This window comes from Mirounga leonina, unplaced genomic scaffold (genome assembly GCF_011800145.1).
Source record: "Mirounga leonina isolate KUSES-001 unplaced genomic scaffold, KU_Mleo_1.0 Mir_151, whole genome shotgun sequence".
Taxonomy (NCBI): Eukaryota; Metazoa; Chordata; class Mammalia; order Carnivora; family Phocidae; genus Mirounga; species Mirounga leonina.
This window is the reverse complement of record NW_023270377.1, coordinates 58,014,943-58,034,544: the sequence shown is the minus strand read 5'-3', so window position 1 is coordinate 58,034,544 and position 19,602 is coordinate 58,014,943. Positions and strand designations below refer to the sequence as shown.

General features: G+C 40.2%; 1 protein-coding gene across 7 annotated transcripts in view; it reads left to right on the top strand.

Moving 5' to 3' along the window:
* Positions 1–19,602, top strand: part of MAP3K20 (mitogen-activated protein kinase kinase kinase 20) — a 186,570-nt gene that overhangs the window by 93,986 nt on the left and 72,982 nt on the right. For all 7 annotated transcript variants that reach the window (XM_035007745.1, XM_035007744.1, XM_035007746.1 and 4 more), the window contains exons 4-7: positions 4,867–4,968; positions 9,544–9,609; positions 14,273–14,301; positions 14,421–14,558. In XM_035007745.1, the coding sequence (XP_034863636.1) occupies positions 4,867–4,968; positions 9,544–9,609; positions 14,273–14,301; positions 14,421–14,558 (335 nt within the window). The remainder of the gene's footprint in view (positions 1–4,866; positions 4,969–9,543; positions 9,610–14,272; positions 14,302–14,420; positions 14,559–19,602) is intronic.

Here is a 19,602-nt window from a genome sequence, read left to right as displayed (position 1 = left end):
AGATTTAAAGGGATTATAAGGGAATGGTGTCATCAATTTTATGCCACCAAATTAGGCAATTTAGATGCAATAAACAAATTCCTATAAAGATACAAATTATCAAAACTGACTCAAGAAGAAACAGAAAATCTGAACAGACCTATAATAAAGAAATTTGAATTAATAATATAAAATATTTCCATAATGAAAAGCCTGGACCCAGATGATTGCACTGGTGAATTCTATCAAATGTTTATGGAAAAAAACACCATCAATCCTTCCCATATTCTCTCAGAAAATAAAGGAGGAAGGAACACTTACTAACTCATTCTGTAAGGCCAGTATTATCCCAATACCGAAGCCAGACAAAAACATATTAAGAAAAGAAAACTATAGACCAATATCCCTCATGAACATAGACGTAAAAATTCTTAACTACATACAGAAGGTTCCCAAACTACAGTGGTTCAACTTACAGTTTTTTGACTTTATGTTGGTGCGAAAGCAATGTGCATTCAGTTGAAACCGTACTTCAGGACTTGAGATACTGAGGTTTGATCTTTCCTGGGGCTGATAATATGTGGTACCGTGTTCTGTGATGCTGGTCAGCGGCGGCAAGAGCCACAGCTCCCGGTCAGCCACATGATCCCAAGAGTAAGCAACTGACATACTTACCACCGTTCTTTCCCCGTACAGTCATCCTATCTTTCACTTTCAGTACAGTACTCAGTAAATTACACGAGGTATTCAACACTTCCTTATAAAACAGGTTTTGCATTAGACAATTTTGCCCAACTATGGGCTAATCTAAGTGTTCTGAGCGCTTAGTTTAAAATAGGCTAGGCTGGGGTGCCTGGGTGGCTCAGTCGTTGAGCGTCTGCCTTCAGCTCAGGTCATGATCCCAGAGTCCTGGGATCGAGCCCCACATCGGGCTCCCTGCTGAGCGGGGAGCCCTCTTCTCCCTCTCCCTCTCTCCCCCTGCTTGTGTTCCTGCTCTCGCTATCTCTCTGTCAAATAAATGAATAAAATCTTTAAAAAAAATAAAAGAAAAGAAAATAGGCTAGGCTAAGCTATGATGTTTGGTAGGTTAGGTGTACTAAATGCGTTTACTATTTTTTTAAGATTTTATTTATTTGAGCGGGGGCAGAAGGAGAGAGATAATCCTCAGACTCCCCACTGAGCACAAAGCCCAGTGCGGGGCTCGATCCCACAACCCTGAGACCACGACCTGAGCTGAAATGAAGAATCGGATGTCCAACCAACTATACCACCCAGGTGCCCCTAAATGCATTTTTCAACTTAACTGTGTCTTCAACTTATGATGGGCTTATTGATATGTAACCCCATTGTAAGTCGAGGAAGAGCTGTATTAGCAAACTGAATCCAGCCACCTGTAAAAAGGATTATATACCATTACCAAATGGAATTTATCCCAAAAACGCAAGGTTGGTTTAACATCTAAAATCAGTTAACGTAAGGCACTAAAATTGATAATAGAATAAAAAGACAAAACTTTTTGGCATAGTACAACAGCCATTTATCATTAGAAATCTCAACAGAGTAGGAACAGAAGGGAATTTTCTCAGCCTGATAAATAGCATCTAAACCCACAGCTAATGTCACACTTAATGGTGAAATTGAATGTTCTTACCCTAAGACTGGGGACAAGGCAGTGAGGTTCTGCTCTTGCCACATCTATTCAACATTATACTTATACTGAAGGTTCTAAGCCAGTACAATTAGACAAGAAAAATAAAAGGAGACCATACTGGAAAGGAAGAAATAAAACTGTCTTACATGACATGATCCTGTATGTAGAAAATCCCAAGGAATCCACAAATTAATTAATTAAGAAACAGTTTCATTCAGGGCATGTGGCTGGCTCAGTCAGTAGGGCATGTGACCCTTGATCTTGGGGTTGTGAGTTCGAGCCCCATGGTGGATGTAGTGGTTACTTAAAAATAAAATCTTAAAAAAATACAATTTCATTCACAGTAGTATCAAAAAGAATAAAATAGTTGAGTATAAATTTAATAAAGTGTAAGACTTTTTATCATGAAAAGTATAAAACATTGCTGAGACAAACTATAGATCTAAACAATATGAAGAACATTACATGTTCATGGTTTGGAAGACTCGTTATTGTCAAGATGGCAATTCTCCCCAAATTCAAAATAATTCCTATCTAAATCCCAGCAGGTTTTTTAAAATAAGAAACTACAAGGTGATTCTAAAATTCACAAAGAAATGCAAAAGACATAGAATTTTAAAAGAACTAAGGTTGAAGACTTAGACTACCTCATTTCAATACTTACTATAAATCTGTGGTAGTCAGTGATATTAGGATACGTGCAATATCGGCCCAAGGACAGGCATGTAGCCAATGGAACAAAATTAAGAATTTAGGGGAAAAACTCTTAACACTGATTGATAATTGATTTTCAACAAAGGTGCCGAGACAATTCAATGGGTAAAAGATAGTATTTTCTTTCTTTTTTTTTTTTTAACTTTAAAAAAAATTTATTTTATTTATTTATTTGTTAGAGAGCACAAGCAGGGGGAGTGGCAGGCAGAGGGAGAAGTAGGCTTCCGGCTGAGGCAAGGAACCTGATGCGGGGCTTGATCCCAGGATTCTGGGATCATGACCTGAGCCAAAGGCAGATGCATAACTGACCGAGCAACCTAGGCATCCCAAAAGATAGTATTTTCAACAAATTGTGCTGGGACAATTAGAAATCCACATGTAAAAAAATGGTATTAAATCCTAAACCATGGGGCGCCTGGGTGGCTCAGTCGGTTGAGCATCTGCCTTTGGCTCAGGTCATGATCCCAGGGTCCTGGGATTGAGCCCCACGTCGGGCTCTCTGCTCAGCGGAAAGCCTGCTTCTCCCTCTCCCACTCCCCCTGCTTGTGTTCCCTCTCTCTCGCTGTGTCTCTCTCTGTCAAATAAATAAATAAAATCTTTAAATCCTAAACCACACACAAAAAATAAGTCATAGACCCAACATGGGTCATAGACCTAAGTGTTAAGAGCTAAAACTGTAGAACTCTCAGAAGAAAAATAGGAGAAAATCTTTTTACCTTTGAGTTAGGCAGAATTCTTAGATATGACACCAAAAACAATCTATAAAAGAGAAAATGATGAATTTGACTTCATCAAAATTAAGAATTTCTGGTCTTTGAAAGGTGCTGTTAAGAGAATGAAAAGACAAGTTCCAGACTGGGAGAAAATGCTTACAAATCATAAATCTGATAAAGGACCTGCTTCCAGAATAAACAAGGAAATCCTAAAATTCATGTTAACAAAACAACCAAATTTTAAAGCGGGCAAACTATTGGAATAAACATTTTGCCTAAGAATATATTCTCGGGGCTCCTGGGCACGTGAAAAGATGTTGAACTTTATTAGTCATTAGGAAAGTGCAGTTAACAATATGAGATACCACTGGAATTATACTCACTAAAACGGCTGTGATTAAGAACATGGACAGTACCAGGTGTTGGCAAGGATGTGAAGAAACTGAAGTCCTCGTAGAGTGCTAGTGGGAGTATAAAATGGTACAGCCTCTTTGGAAAGCAGTTTGACAGTTTCTTAGAAAGTTAAACCGAAACTCCCTATATGTCCCAGCAGTTCCACATCTAGGAATCTACCCAAGAGAAATGAAAACATTATTTCCATACAAAGGAATGTACACAGTGTTCATAGGACATTATTCCTAATAGCCAAATATCAGGAACAGCCCAAATGTCTGTTGCCCGGTGAGTGAATAAAATAATTGTGGTAAATCCTCACAACGGACTGTTACTGAGCAATAGAAAGGATTGAAGTTCTGATACATGCTACGGCATGAATGAAGCTTGGAATCATCTTGTGAAGGAAAAGAAGTCAGACACAAAAGGCCACACACTGTATGATTCCATGTATATGAAATATCCAGAAAAGGTACATTTGTAGAGCCAGAAATGAGGCTGCGGGGCTGGGGTTGAGAGTGGGGCTGAACTGCAAATAGGGACAAGGGAACTGTTCGGAGTGCTGGAAAGGTTCTAAAATTGGATTGTGGCAGTGGTGGCCCAGCTCTCTCAATTTACTGAAAATCACCCAATTGTACACTGATAGTAGGTGAATTTTATGGTATGTAATTTATATCTCAAAGCAATTTTTTAAAAAAGATTTTATTTATTTATTTGACAGCGAGAGCAGGAACACAAGCAGGGGGAGAGGGAGAGGGAGAAGCAGGCTTCCCATGGAGCAAGGAGCCCGATGTGGGGTTTGATCCCAGAACCCTGGAATCATGACCTGAGCTGAAGGCGGATGCACTCAAAGCCATTTTTAAAGGAATTTTCTCACTCTCTTGTGGTTTTTATGTGTGTGTGCTTAAGTTTTGAGAGCTCTTCTAAATCCTGATGCAACAAGGATTGATTTGTTTACCTTGTCACATAAATGCTCTGCTTATATATTTTAATTTCCTCTGTCTCATTAGAATGATAGTTTTTAAAGAAATACCTGTATACATGTCTGCCTTTGTTTCAGATGCATTCTTCCAACACCTCCCTGTGTTTCTCAGTTCCATCCAGAAGGCTCTTGAGTTCATCCTGAGTTGAAGTTTTACCATTCATTCTGTCAGTGGTCTTGTCCTTAACAAATTTCTTTTCAGGAGGATAATGACTTTTAGAAACCACAGCGTGGAACAGTTTTTATGTGCTTTTAATGTCCTTTGGTAAATTCTTTAACACATTTTCCTGATGAGAATTAAAGTCTTATTTTTTATTGTTTTTTGTTTTTTCATTTGGGTAGAGTTGATATATATTAGTTTCAGGTGTACACAGTCTTATTTCTGAAATGCCCCTTGGTTTTAATTGTATGCTTATCTTTTTCTTTGAAACTAGAATATGCTTCTCTGGGATCACTCTATGATTACATTAACAGTAACAGAAGTGAAGAGATGGACATGGATCACATTATGACCTGGGCCACTGATGTAGCCAAAGGTAATAAAGCTTCCTGTATTCTTACAGAATTGGTGGGGCATGTTTTCCCTTCGTGACATGGTGACTTAAGGTTGAAGATTTGTTACTCTTTTTTAGACTATAACTAGCAAGAATTCTGCAACTTTCTGTACAGATTATTTTATTTTATTTTATTCCAGTATAGTTATATAACAGTGTTACATTTGCTTCAGGTGTACAATATAGTGATTCAACAATTCTGTATATTAGTCCTCATCACAACAAGTGCACTCCTTAATCCTCTTCACCTGTTTCACGACCCGCCTCCCCCCACAACCTCACCTCTGGTAAACATCTGTTCTCTATAGTTAAGAGTCTTTTCTTGGTTTGTCTCTCTCTCATTCTCTCTCTCTCTTTTTGGGGGGGGTGGGGGGGGTTTATAGATATTTTAAGTCACTGCCTATCCACTCCTGCATTCCTTTTCTTTCTTCACTTTTTTTAAAAAAGATTTTATTTATTTATTTATTTATTTGAGAGAGACAGAGAAACATCATGAGAAGGGAGAGGGTCAGAGGGAGAAGCAGGCTCCCTGCTGAGCCAGGAGCCCGATGTGGGACTCGATCCCAGGATTCCGGGATCATGACCTGAGCTGAAGGCAGTTGCTTAACCAACTGAGCCACCCAGGCGCCCTCTCTTCGCTTTCTTTCCCTAAAACTAAGTTCTAACAAAATCAGTGATTTTCACGGAAATCAGTAAAAACAATAAAAAATGACTTTAGATTCTCATTTGATTCCAGAAATCAAAGAATGAATAATTCATTTCAAAGCCATTTTTGCCACATTTTGTGACATTGTAATTGACCAGCCTCCTTGACACATTAAACAGAAAGCTCATAATTCTGTTGTTCCGCAAGTCTCCACTTAGACTCAGTACCCAGAAAAAGTGATTTATTGTAGGATTAGTCCTACTCAATTTGTGTACATAATAATATGGTAAAAACCGTAACCACTTTGAAAAAAAAGTTTTATTTGCCCTGCCATGTGAAAGCAATTCAGATTTTATTTTCTATTTAATGTAAACTTGGAAATCACCCTGGAAATGAAATATTTTTAATACACAGAACCCCTAAACAAGGTGCCCAGTTCTTTTTCCCTCATAAATTCCGGCATAGACTAATGCTTTCTAAGGCAATTTAAATTCCATTTATTTTTATCTTTTTTTTTCCATTTTCCTAACTGAAGGTTTCTGAGTTTTATTTATAACTGTCAAAGTTGCTTTGGAAACAGCTTAATCTAAATAATGAACACTGTTAGTTACATTTGTATTCTAGCAACCCCTAGAAAGCAAGTTGTCCAGATTTTACCAGGGCAATTCACTCCTTTGCATTTTGCTCCTCCAATCTCTACAAGCATCTCTTTACAGATCAAGTCAAAGGATATTTAGCGCTCAGTAAGGAGAGCAACTCATACTTGGCTTTCACTGGGAAGTCATACAGTGATTTCCAAAAGTAACAGTCTTTCCTTTGGGGAATTTTCTTGTCAGTTTTAAGTTTCATCAACACCTGCCAAATTCTTCAAATAGGGAAAGTGAAAAAAATTTTTTTTTTTAATTTCATGCAAAATGCTGCTGCTGAACGATACTTCATTACCTTATAAGAATAATAAGCTCTATGTTTAGGATGGTGTACTTAAGGCTTTGGCTGTGTTAATTAACTTAATTGTGTATTCATGATCAAGCATTTCAAATCAAACTTAAATTCTCGCATTCTTCAAGACATTTTCGTGTAACATCATAGTCAAGTCTGTAGTATGCAGGAACCACCTGTTTGTAAGCCGGGAGCCGCGAGAAGCATTGTGGAAGTACACTTCCATAAATGTAAATATATATCCCAGCAGTCTTCGACTGAACGCACTTCACCTTACAGACATTTGCATTTAGGGTGCTTAGCCAATTACACCCATGTTATTAGTTAATGGCACTTAGGATAGATAGACAGCAAACAAATCAACTGACATCAGTCACTCTGCTTCCTGCTGTGCACACGCTCCGGAAGCTTCCTTGGGACCCCCGTTCCCCGGGCCTGGGCTGGGCCTGTAAACCTTGTCCCTCCCCGCCCTTCCCCAGTGCAGTCCCTGTCTGAGGGGCAAGTCCCTTGGCTGCAGATCAGCTCAGTTATTCCTGGGCTTTCTCAAGCCCGCTGGCACTCTATCAGAAGGACAAAGAAGAGAAAGAACAGGGCTAATGAAGTAGCAGACTGGAACTCCAGGTAAATAGGGGAGGGGGAAGTGAGAGAGGGCAGGGGACCGTGTGCCAAACTGCAGCGCAATAAAATCACCTTCTTGTGGCTGCGGAATTGCCCTGAGAGGCAGGTTCGAATGTGTTTGGCCCCAGGTGAGAAGAGTGAGGCAGAGAAGAAACTTACTTATTTATAGTCACGAGTAACACTATTTAAAATGGCCTATAAAAGGAAGAAGAAATCAGTGCTTTCAGAATGAGTTCAACTCTCTCTGGCAGAGCTGTGCACAGAACTCGGAGATGAAGTAGGAAGCCTTGATTTTTGTTGATTCTGTGTCCCATTCAGCTCTGCACCTTTCAGTCTGACCGTGATGGAAGACACTGGAGCAACAAGATGTTGAGAAATCAAAGAGTGAATAATTCATTTCAAATAAGAGTTGATTCATGCATTTTGAAGTAGGCATTGCTTAACATCACTGCCGAGAGAATACCTCCTCAAAGCCAAAAAAAAAAGAGAAAAAGGGAAAAAAAAGCCCTTCTCCTTTCTGGGTAGAAAGGGATGTGGAGGGCGAACCAGCAGGTACATCTAAAAGTCTTGTGAGTCCCTCCCCAGTGTGTACGCGGAACAGTTCAAGCAGGTGCACCGGGATCCAGTCTCAGAAGGGTCCTCACTGATTCCCCGTCTCTCCCGAATGACACCAGTCAAATTTTTTATTTTAGGAACCCTGAATCTTAAAACCGATGATGGTGGGGGTTTTTTTTAGCCTTCTTCATTGTTTGCAATAAAAATAAGGCAGAATTATGGATGGCTCCATAAAAACAAGTTAAACAGACTTTTCTATGATTGTGATTACTACTGTGTTTATGCACACTAAATATAAAAGCATACTATACATTATACCCAAATAACTTAGTTTTTTTTTTCTCATAGTATCTGCCATAAGGAAGAAAATGCCTCTATTTAAAGCTTTAGTCCCTGAGTGTTGTTTTTGGAATTCTTTACTTGTCAGCCAGTGTAGACCCTATCTAGCCCTTCCTCTAATGGTAATTAAACAGATTCTACCTGACTTTAGTTCTTAAGCAAGAAAGAGGTAACTATGAAATTCAGTCCTAGAAGTTATTAAAAGTTATCCAGGTTGTAGCTATTGAATCTTCAGTGTGTAGTATGTAGAACTTTGTGTTAGAAGAATGCTCTCCTGTATTCTAGCTATATCTTGTTTAAGATCGCTAAAATTACTGATACTTTTGTAAATGGGACTCTTTCCCGTCATGTCTTTGTATCTCAGGAGTTTAAATTTTTTAATTTTCTTTGTTCTTACAGGACCTTCAATATCTAAGAATCAGAATGGTAGAAAAAGAATAGATTATTTTTAAAAATTAGCCTTTATAAAATTGAAATTTTCTGTATGCTCAGAAAAAGAACCAAAGCCTACTTATTACATATAATGGATAGTTCATTAACAGAAGGAGCTTGTTTGGTTGTGGCAGTGGGGAAGCTGTTTCTTCCATTATTTAGAAAAGACAACTTGAGAAGTAAAGGGAAAGGAAATAATATATTTCAATAGAAAATGTTCTTTTGCTTTATCCTGAGGGGGTATACAATACATAAATACAGAAAAAGAGTCAAATACTACTAAGAGGATCACTATGAAATATGTCTTTTAAAGTATAATTTTAAAATATATTTTATTCAAAATAATAAAACTATATACATTCAGTTTACTGAAGTAACTTGATACACATTCTCAATTTGTTGGACAGAATTTTGGAGTGCATTTAAATATAGATTATCCCAAAGATTCATCCTTGTAAAGAGAATATTTTGTAACTACTGTAAATTTTTCTGAGGATCATAAAGCCCTTTACCAACCACAACTTACGAATCCAACCAGTTCCCTCCGCGCTCCACCTCTCCCAAGGTCTTACTGGAATGAGTACTGAGAAAATAAACCAGGCTGCAACTGGGTAGCTGCAGACATCCAAATGAAAGCTGAAAACCTTGGTCAGAGCTTTGGCGGATCTAGAGCGCAACTGGTAGTGGAATACCTTAGTCATTGGAGCACTTCTTTTAGTTGTAACTGTGCTGTTTTTGTGCAGACTCCAGAAAAGGTGTCCTTAAGTATTGTAATAACTTTACCCACAATCAAATTCTAAGAGATTAAAGCACATGAATTTTCCTTAGCATATAAATTTTCCTAATGTAGACATATCCTGTCTCTATTTTATCAATCATGTAAGAATAGAACACAAGAATTTAGTTTCTGCTACTGAATCCTTTGCAAAAATATGAAAGGTAGTACTGATGTTTTAAAATAGAAAGTTAATACTAATGCAATGTTGGAAAATGATATTAAAAGCCTTTCTTCCTTCTTGTATGAAAAGGAATGCACTATTTACATATGGAGGCTCCTGTCAAGGTGATTCACAGAGATCTCAAGTCACGAAATGGTAATGTAGTCCTATGTTTTTATTTTACTTATTTTATTACGAAATACGTACACCTTGTTATAGAAATAGGCTCGTGTTTTTCATATCTTTTGTACCCTGATGTTTTGACTCATCACTGATACCATGAAAATCTTTCCATTGTTAATGAATATCAGAATTCTTTGTTATTTCAAGGAGCTGCATAGTATTCCATTGTATCAGCACAGAATGTGGACATTTGGGTTATTTACATTTTTTTCTATGATAAAAAATGTTGAGCTTGATATTTCTCAGCAAAAATTTTTAACACATCTTTAATTATTTCTCTAGAATCACTTTCTAGAAGAGGTATTGCTAGATCAAAGCATGTAGTCATATACTTCTAGTCTCCTATTTTTAGATGGTTCTCCGTACTAGCAGTTTTGAGTTTTGTTCTTTTTACTCCTGAATTATTTGGTGTAAACTTTTTATGTCTGTCATTTTACCTGGTGTTGTGCCCAAAAATGATCAAAACATTTCAGAGTTTGGAAAGCAAAGGCTTTCTTTTTCTTCTTTCTCTTCTTCTGTACTCTCTAAAGTTTATTTATGATCTTATATTTTTTAATTTAGAAAGTGAGCATTTTAAAATGTCTCACAGGATTAGACATTATTACTTTTCAGTAGGGAGGTAACAGAATGCTTCTCCTATTATGTCACTTGGAAGTTAATGGACAAAGGCAGTGAGTGGGATTATTTAGCTGGCCCACACTAGCTAAAGTAAATGTTAGAGCTTGCCACTTAAAAAAAAAAAAAATCTTGCTGTCAATTTATTTACATGTTTTACTTATTTACATGCTTTCTAAGTAATTCTTCTAAGTAAGGAGGAAGAGATCTAATTTTTTTTTAAATCTTTCAATCACTGCAGTTAAAATGGGTGCATGCTAAGAGTGTGATCCTTGCAGTGGGTGGTCGTGGTAAGTGGAGGAAGAGAAGCAGGGGCCCGGCCGGCTGTCCTTGCTGGGCCTCCGGGACCATGAGGTCTGTGGAGTGGAGAAAGGGAAGTTCTTGGCGGCTGCCACTCATCAGCCATCCGGGTTGGACCACCAGCTCGACCCTACCCGGCAACTGGGGCTGACTGTTCTCTCCTTTGTCTAGGTCATCACTTATCCTTTGGCTCTTCATAGACATAAACTTCCTGGAGCTAAACACTTTCGAGATGAGTTGGCTAAGAGGAAGTTGTTAGGAAATAATTTAGAATCTAGTAGGAAGTATCAGAATCTTATGACTATAGATTTTTATTTTATTTATTTATTTATTTTTTTTTAAGATTTTATTTATTTATTTGAGACAGAGAGAATGAGAGAGAGAGCACATGAGAGGGGGGAGGGTCAGAGGGAGAAGCAGGCTCCCCGCTGAGCAGGGAGCCCGATGCGGGACTCGATCCCGGGACTCCAGGATCATGACCTGAGCCGAAAGCAGTCGCTTAACCAACTGAGCCACCCAGGCGCCCCATGACTATAGATTTTTAGTTCATGCTCAGAATTTCAATCCACACAAGTTACTTGACTTCTCTTTTTTAAGTCTGTTTTATCAGAATATCTTGAATATCTCATGGGATGAGAATGATTAAGTTACAGATTTATCCATGCTCTCATTATGAAAACTAAGTAACAATGGAGACTGTCCGGATTTTTACAAATTACAATTTGTGCAGTTACTTGATGGGAAAACACGTACACATTGAAAAAATATTGACCTAACTTTTAGCAATTTTTTTTTTTGGTTCTGAAATGGAATAACAAGACTCTTATTTTCTATGTTACATGTTTTTATGTTAGGTTCTTTTTTAATGAAGCACTTGTTAATCTTATAATGAGAAAAAAGAAGCAGAGGTATTTTTAAAAAGTAACTGAATATGGTATTAACAGTATTTCTATCTTTATTTGAAAAAATTGGCAGTTTATATATAGTATCACATTTACCCTTAGGCTATTCCATGCAAAGAGTCTATTTTCCCCACTTACCAAGGTCATTAGTAATAGCTCAGTAAGAATTGATCAGCTAGTGTGTTCAGGGCGCTGTGTGGCTTACAAAAGAAATGCCAGGGGGCACCTGGGTGGCTCAGTCAGTTGCTTCCAACTCTTGATTTTGGCTGGGGTCATGATCTCAAGCTTGTGAGATGGAACCCTCCATCAGGCTCCGCGCTCAGTGCAGAGTCTGCTTGAGATTCTGTCTTTTCCTCTGCCTCTCCCCCTGCTTGCTCATTCACTCTCTCTAATATAAATGAATAAAATATTTAATTTAAAAAAAAAGGAAAGAAATGCCAGATGGTTCTTCAAGGTCTACCTTGGGTCTCCTCGCCTCTTCTCCTCTTATTTACCCACTCCCATAAAAGCCCCATCTGCATATTAGGACTCCCAGACAGAGCGTAGCTGCAGAACTACGTGTCTGTCTGCTTAGTGGGAGATGCCACATAGATATTTGTATGACCCTAAGATATATCATGTCCCCATTGATCTTGTCATTTCCTCTCTGCCCCCCAAAAGTTATTTCTATATTCCTTTTCTCCATGAATGGCAATACCAATTGCCTAAGCCAGAAATGAGATAAAAAGGAACAGTTTGATTGCAGAGATCTTGCTCTAATCATTATGCTGTATTGCCTCGTTATTTGATTTCATCCTTGAGTCCTCCCCCCCATTGCTTAAGTCCAGTTGATTTGGTCTCCTAGATGTTTTTTTTTTCTTTCTCTTTCTTTCTTTCTCTTTCTTTCTCTTTCTTTCTTTCTTTCTTTCTTTCTTTCTTTCTTTCTTTCTTTTTCTTTCTTTCTTTCTCTCTCTCTCTTTTTTCTCTTTTTTTCTTTCTTTCTCTTTCTCTCTCTCTCTCTCTTTCTTCTTTCTTTCTTTCTTTCGTTCTTTCTTTCTTATTCATTTATTTGAGAGAGAGTGTTCCAGTGAGGGAGCACAAGCAACAGGAGGGGTAGAGGGAGAGGGAGAAGAAGACGCCCCACTGAGCAGGGAGCCCGATGTGGGACTCGATCCCAGGACCCTGGGATCATGACTTGAGCCAAAGGCAGACGCTTAACGACTGAGCCACCCAGGCACCCCCCCATTTTTAAAAAAATATTTTAGAGAGATACAGTATGTGAGCAGGGGGAGGGGCAGAGGGAGAGGGGAGGCAGACTCCCCACTGAAGGTGGAGTCCAACACAGGGCTCCCATAACCCGTGAGATCATAACGCATGAGATCACAACCTGAGCCAAAACCAAGAATCCAGCGCTAAACCAACAGAGCCACCCAGGTGCCCCTGATTTGGCCTCCTAAATGTTTCTTGACTTGGTCCACCTCTCCTGTTCTGTGCCACAGCCTTTGTCTGGGCATCCTTTTGTCCTTTGGACTACAACCACTTGGGTGCACAGTGATCTCCTTGCCTCCAGTTCTGTTCTTCTCTCATATGCTCTCCCCTCTGCACATTTGACCATTTCATTTCTCTGCTTAAAATTGTTCATTGGATTTCCATTTCTCACAAAGGCCCTCCCGGACCAGGCCCCTGCCTTCCAAAATTGCCTGCATTTCCCTCTGCTCCTGACCTTCTGCAAGGTCTTTTTTCTGCCTAGAAAATGCTGTCCTCCCGCAGCGCTTCTCTGTCTGGTTAGTCCCAGCATGTTGTTCAGGTCTTAGTGTGAGCACCATTTCTTCCAGAAAACTCCTGCTGACCTTCTTAGACTTAGATACCCCTGCTCTTTGATTCCAAGGCAATCTCTGTGTCTCTCATCATAGAATTTATCCCACATAATTATATATTTAAAAATTTTTTTAAATGTTAATTCCAGTATAATTAACATACAGTATTATATTAATTTTAGGTGTTATCCCATTTGATTATAGACATTGGTTTCAGTGTCTCTCCCATGAGACTGTAAGCTCCACAGGGGCAGAGAAAAGCCAGTCTTGCTCACCTTCCTCTTCCAGAACATAGTACATTGCCTCGCCCATAACAGGTGCTTGGCAAATATTTGTTAAGTGAGTGAATGTATGAATAAGTGAATGAATGAATGTTGTCCCTGCCTACAAGAGAATCACTCTTCAGTTGGGAGGAAAGATAGATACCAGGAAGTGGTAATTGCTAGTGACGTCCTCAGTACCACGCTGGTAGAATCGTGGCAGAACCCAAGTAAAAAATTTGGTTCTTGGGGTGCCTGGGTGGCTCAGTCAGTTAAGCATCTGCCAGTCAGGTCATGATCCCAGGGTCCGTCCTACAGCGGGCATGCGGAAAGAGAGAGAGAGAGCATGAGCATGGGGAAGGGACAGAGGGAGAGGGAGAAGAGACTCCCCACTGAGCGGGGAGCCCGCCATGGGATACTGAGGAGGTCACTAGCACTCTCTTTCTCTCTCTCCTAAATAAATCAATAAAATCTTTAAAAAGGTGTTGGTTCTCTTTACTGCTACTAAGCTGTGCCATTTTTACAGGACCTTAGTACTACATTTGATTTAAACAAATGTTTCGAAAGCCTTTTAGTCAGTACCTCATGGAATTAGTTTTTTGTTCTTGTTTTAAAAGCTTCAGTGCAGTAAATACTTCAGTTTTACCTTTCATATGCCATATGGAAGATAGAAGTAGAAGTTTATGGGTTTTTTTCGGCATAAGATGACTCAAATAAATTAGATGATTGTCATAATTTTTTTCTTTCCTTTTTTTTTTTTTAGTTGTTATAGCTGCTGATGGGGTATTGAAGGTAGGACTCCTTTTAATTTTTTTCAAAAGTATTTGTTAACTTCGGATGTAAGTTTTTGTGACAGATAATTCTTTTATTAATCAGTGGTTGAAGGTTGATACTTGTTTCTCTTTTCTCAGATATGCGATTTTGGTGCCTCTCGGTTCCATAACCATACAACACACATGTCCTTGGTTGGAACTTTCCCATGGATGGCCCCAGAAGTTATCCAAAGTCTCCCTGTGTCTGAAACTTGTGACACATATTCCTATGGTGTGGTGAGTTCATTTCTAATTTTTTTTTTGTTGCTCAGGGAAATCTAAAAAAGCAAACACCTCCAGGAGTGGGATACAGCAATTTAACACAGTTTTAAGACAACGATGCTGTTTCCAGTGGAATGCCTAGAGCAATGGCCACAGACAGAACACTTCCTAATTGCCAGAATGTTCATTTTGATCACTTTTCTGCATCCGAGTTATTTTGTCCTGTGTTGAGAAGAAACCAATGCTACTTCCAAAGAGCAATTAGATGGAATCTAAAATAATGCCGGGCCTGATGCACTCATGTGGAGAGTGCTTTCCTGGGCTGGACGCATGACTGTGGAGTATCCGTGTTAAGTCAGTGGAAACGTGGGTCATCTGGAACAGGACTTCACTGTAGTAAGTTGCTCAAAACACACTAGGTCTGCCCCATGAGTGAATTACAGGAGATTTTTGAATGTCAACTATTAAAATGATTAGTGAGTTTCCGGAGAGTACAGAAGAAAACGTACTTAGCTTTTATGGCCTTGTCCAAGCCTGCTGCCAGTCTTATAAAGTAGTGTGACTCTCTGAGGCGTGACTCTAAGGTATGTAAAAATCACAACAGAGCAGCACAGAGGGGAACAGGATAATGTGGGGGTGGGGATGCTCAGGGAATGGAGCCACAGGAAGGACTCCCTTAAGGAGCAGAAGCTTCTGGAGGAAGGGTTTTGAGGTGGATCATTCTTGAGGAATAAGCAGAGGGAAAGAAGTTAAGTGGAATGGGGGAACACTAGGGTGGGAGGGGAAGAAGGGCATGGTGGTTCTTTGGTGGTAGAAGGAATTTATTTGTTGTTTTTTATCCTTAAAAATACTGTGTATCTTTTAAAAAGTCCGAAGTAGTATTTGACACTCCTTCTCTTCGGGTCTCATCTCTCAATCATACTAACCTCTATATTTATATTATTACTCTTAAAAGGACATTTTCATAATAATGGGAAAAGGAGCAGACTGATTTTGGCCCAAACCCCCATGCCTCCTCTTCCCGGACTTCTGTGGTTTCTATTGAAAGTGACAGCTGATGGCCCAAGAGGAGACCTGCATTGTCACATGTATTCCTGATTCTCTAGAGGCCATCAGCCTCTCGGGATTTACTGCTGGCTTCATTACTTAAGTCTTGGGCTTGTTTTCTTTGGCAAACTTTTTCTAAATTATAATATATCTTATGTGTACCAAATTAATTATTTTTTTAAAGATTTTATTAGAGAGAGAGAGCACAAACAGGGGGAGCGGCAGGCAGAGGGAGAAGCAGGCCCTCCGCTGAGCCGGGAGCCCTACTTGGCCCATGACCCTCTCCCCTCTCATGCTGTTTCTCTCTCAATTAAATAAATAAATAAAATCTTAAAAAAATTTTTTAAAGATTTTATTTATTTATTTGACAGAGAGAGGGAACACAAGCAGGGAGAGTGGGAGAGGGAGAAGCAGGCTCCCTGCTCAGCAGGGAGCCCGATGTGGGGCTTGATCCCAGGACCCCGGGACCATGACCTGAGCCAAAGGCAGATGCTTAATGACTGAGCCACCCAGGCGCCCCAAAAGGCTAGGATTTTAAAGGTTGGAAGACAACAGTAGCTTCAGGCTAAAAATCTCATTTCCCTTAATTCTGGGTATTTCTAAGACTGAAGGCTATAAACTACTATAGACAGCGATCAAATAAGTCTCATTGAAAGATGGGGAAGAAACATAAGTTCCTGAAGAGACCTGATTCTAAAACTGTTCTCTGTGTCAAAAGTTACTACATTCTGACCATCCTACCAATCACCTGCTGGGGAGGTGTGAAAATGGGGGAATTTGTTGCAATTTCAGACTTTAGTGAGATGTTTTCTCTTAGGAAGTTATGTACCTTCATTTTTAAGCACCAGTGTGTTTATCGTGTCAGGCAGGGTGTTAGACACGGATGTGGGTAATGTAAATTGGACTTCACCTGCTCATTGGGACCAGTGTTCTATCCTGTGGAACAGGAACAAGCAAACTATTTCTGTAAAGGACCAGAGAGTAAATATTTGAGACCTTGAGGCTCACTAGGAGTCCCCATTGTGTATTCTTTTGTGTTTTTACAACCCTTTACAAATGGTAAAATCACCGTGCGCTCCGCAACAGGGCTCAGTCCACAGAGAAAGCTGTGTGGAGCTGGAGGGAGGGAAAGGAAGCCGCAGGGCTGGAGTAGGTCACAGTGAGTCAGCAAGAGACCACACTTCTCACACTCTCACTTGCCTGTGCATATAGATACACACTCACATATTTAGGCTGTTATAGTTTTTAAATTATTTTTGCATATGAACTAGGAGACTTTAGAGGCTCATTTTAGGACTCCCCAAGCTCTGGTATAGCACTTGTACTTTGAAAATTCTCCCCAGTTCTTGGACTTTTCCTATCTCAGAAATGTTTGATCTGAAAGACAACTGTGGGTTCCAGATAGAGTGAACTTTTGGTTTCAGTATTATCTCACTTATGAAAACAAACCTCACACCGCTTCCTTCTAGAACCTTACTGAATCAGGGGCGTCACTGGGTTTCCTGAGCCAGAGTAGAATCTCAGTCCCAGTAACCAAGGACCAATTCATTTTCACAGGCAAACTATCAAAGATATTAGTGACTTCCATGTTTCCTATATCTTTTTAAATCCTTTTCACTCATTCCTCATCGACCCCCTCATGTTAAACATACTTTGAATCAACCTTTCCGAGGCTGCAAATGTTGCTTACATTATTAAGCTTTTCTTTCAAGTAACTGTGCGCAACCTCTTAGTAGATGGGCCTGAACGTTTCTATTGGTGAATGAGGTTTTCTCTGGACTTGTTTACTGACCCTTCGTTCTGTTCTGAGGGATTTAACAAATGCTTAACAAATCATTCCATCAAGTAGTTTCACTTACTGTCGCAAACTCGATAGCCACTCACTGAACATTTGCAGTGTCATTTGATATTTAGACACTGGATGCTGCTCTGTGGGACCTGTCCGCCCCAGTCACCTGCTTCTGCGGTCAGGTTAGAGGCTTCTTTTGACTGGTGGAAACAAAAATGCCTTTCCAGTGACTCTGTTTGTTTTAAACAGTATCTTAAAGAGAAAGGTTTACTTGGAATTCTGGTTATGCTCAACCCATAGCTGTATCAACAGAGTTCCACTCAAAGTTGCACATAGGGGCGCCTGGGTGGCTCGGTTGTTAAGCGTCTGCCTTCGGCTCAGGTCATGATCCCAGGGTCCTGAGATCGAGTCCCACATCGGGCTCTCTGCTCCGCGGGAAGCCTGCTTCTCCCTTTCCCACTCCCCCTGCTTGTGTTCCTGCTCTCGCTATCTCTCTCTCTGTCAAATAAATAAATAAAATCTTAAAAAAAAAAAAAGCCCTACATATAAAGTTGCACATAAACCAGTTGAATTATAAATGAGAATTCAAGATTTTATTTAATACTGACCCCTTCCCATTATGTTCTAGATAAACACCATTTAGTGAAAGAAATAGTACAAGGCATGCTTTCCAGAGCTTTTTGTTTAAACAATCACAAATTTTTGAAAAATAAAGAAAGCACTGCATGGTCAAAGTAGTTATTACCTAAAAGAGCAGGAGAGAATGGTTGTTAAGGTAGGGGCATGTTAGTTTTAGAACTTTGTTGTCCAAAGACTGAAAATAATACTCACCTAGGAAAGCAGTGTGGTTATTTAGAATTTTTAATGTCCTTTCAATAATAGGTGAGTAGCCAGGACCATTTGTCAGTACAGTATCTCTTGGCATAAAACATCCCATAGTTCATGAAGGGTCCATTCTGTTCATGTGCCTACACACACACACACACACACACACACTCTCTCTCTCGCAGATGAGTAAGACCCTAAAAAAGAGTGGTCCTTTTTTGAAACCCACCTCAAAAAAAAACACCTAATATATTTTTGCTTTTCATTTTTCTATTTTTCAGACTTGCTGTAAAAATGTAGCCCCTAGTATTATCGAAGTCCCTCACCCCCGCAACTTGATAAACCTGTGTTGCTTCTTAACTCATGGCAAGACCAACCAGCCTTAGCCAGCCTTAAAATAAATGTGCTGTGAATGCCAGAAGTGGATCTTGTGATCCTTGCTTCTAAGCTGATAAACTTTGCTGGGCAGGCAGTTGTTTCTCTCTCCGTTTTACAAGAGAGGAGATTGTGCTACCCCTTTACAGTGATCTCTCTTGAAGGACGGAACCAGAGGAGTGTTTAGTATGTTATCCACAAAAAAGAAAAGACTCAAGGAAAGCAAAAATCATTGACAGAACAAGCCTTCTGAGAACACAAGGCCTAGCCACTCTTCAAAAACAAAGCTGTCCTAAAGACAATGCAGAAAGGATTACCTTCCCAGAAGCTTCTGAGCCAGAACCACAATTTGAAGAGAGGGGCTTAGGAGTGAGCATCTGTGTGTGGCTTGTGTGTGAGCCCTGTTCCAGAACAATCCGGGCTCAGGTAATGGCTTGCCATTGTTTGTCAAAGAAAGGGCAGGAAAAGTACACAGCCTTGTCCAAGTTTCTCTGCAAACTGAAAATAGAAATTTTTCCTTGTGAGCACAGTTCAGACGTAGATACGTCTCAAGATAGAATGAGCTGGAAAGTATTTTTAAGGGGAAAGATCACAATAATGTTTGGCCTGCATTCCCGTCACTGATGTTTTCAGGCCTAGTTTAATATATTTTTAGACCTTCACATGACTTCCTCCACAAAGGACTGTGTTGTGCCGAGTGCCATTGTGTTTAGTGCAGAAACCGCTGTTGTCCTGTCTCGTGGCGCCTGCTTTCTGCCACACTCCTGCACCTGGGGGATCGGTCACAGGGACTCGGCGCGCGCTGGCGCTGGGCTTACGCGGGGACTTCACGTGGCCCCGGCGGCGCCTGGGCCGCGCCCGCGCCCCGCACCCCGCGCCCCGCACGTGCGCCGCCCGCACCCCGCGCCCCGCGCCCCGCACGTGCGCCGCCCGCACGGGGCCCCTCGGCTGTGGCGGCTCGCCCGCAACCCGCACGCGGATGAAAACGAAACTCTCATTTTTCCAGGGAAACAGGACTCAGAC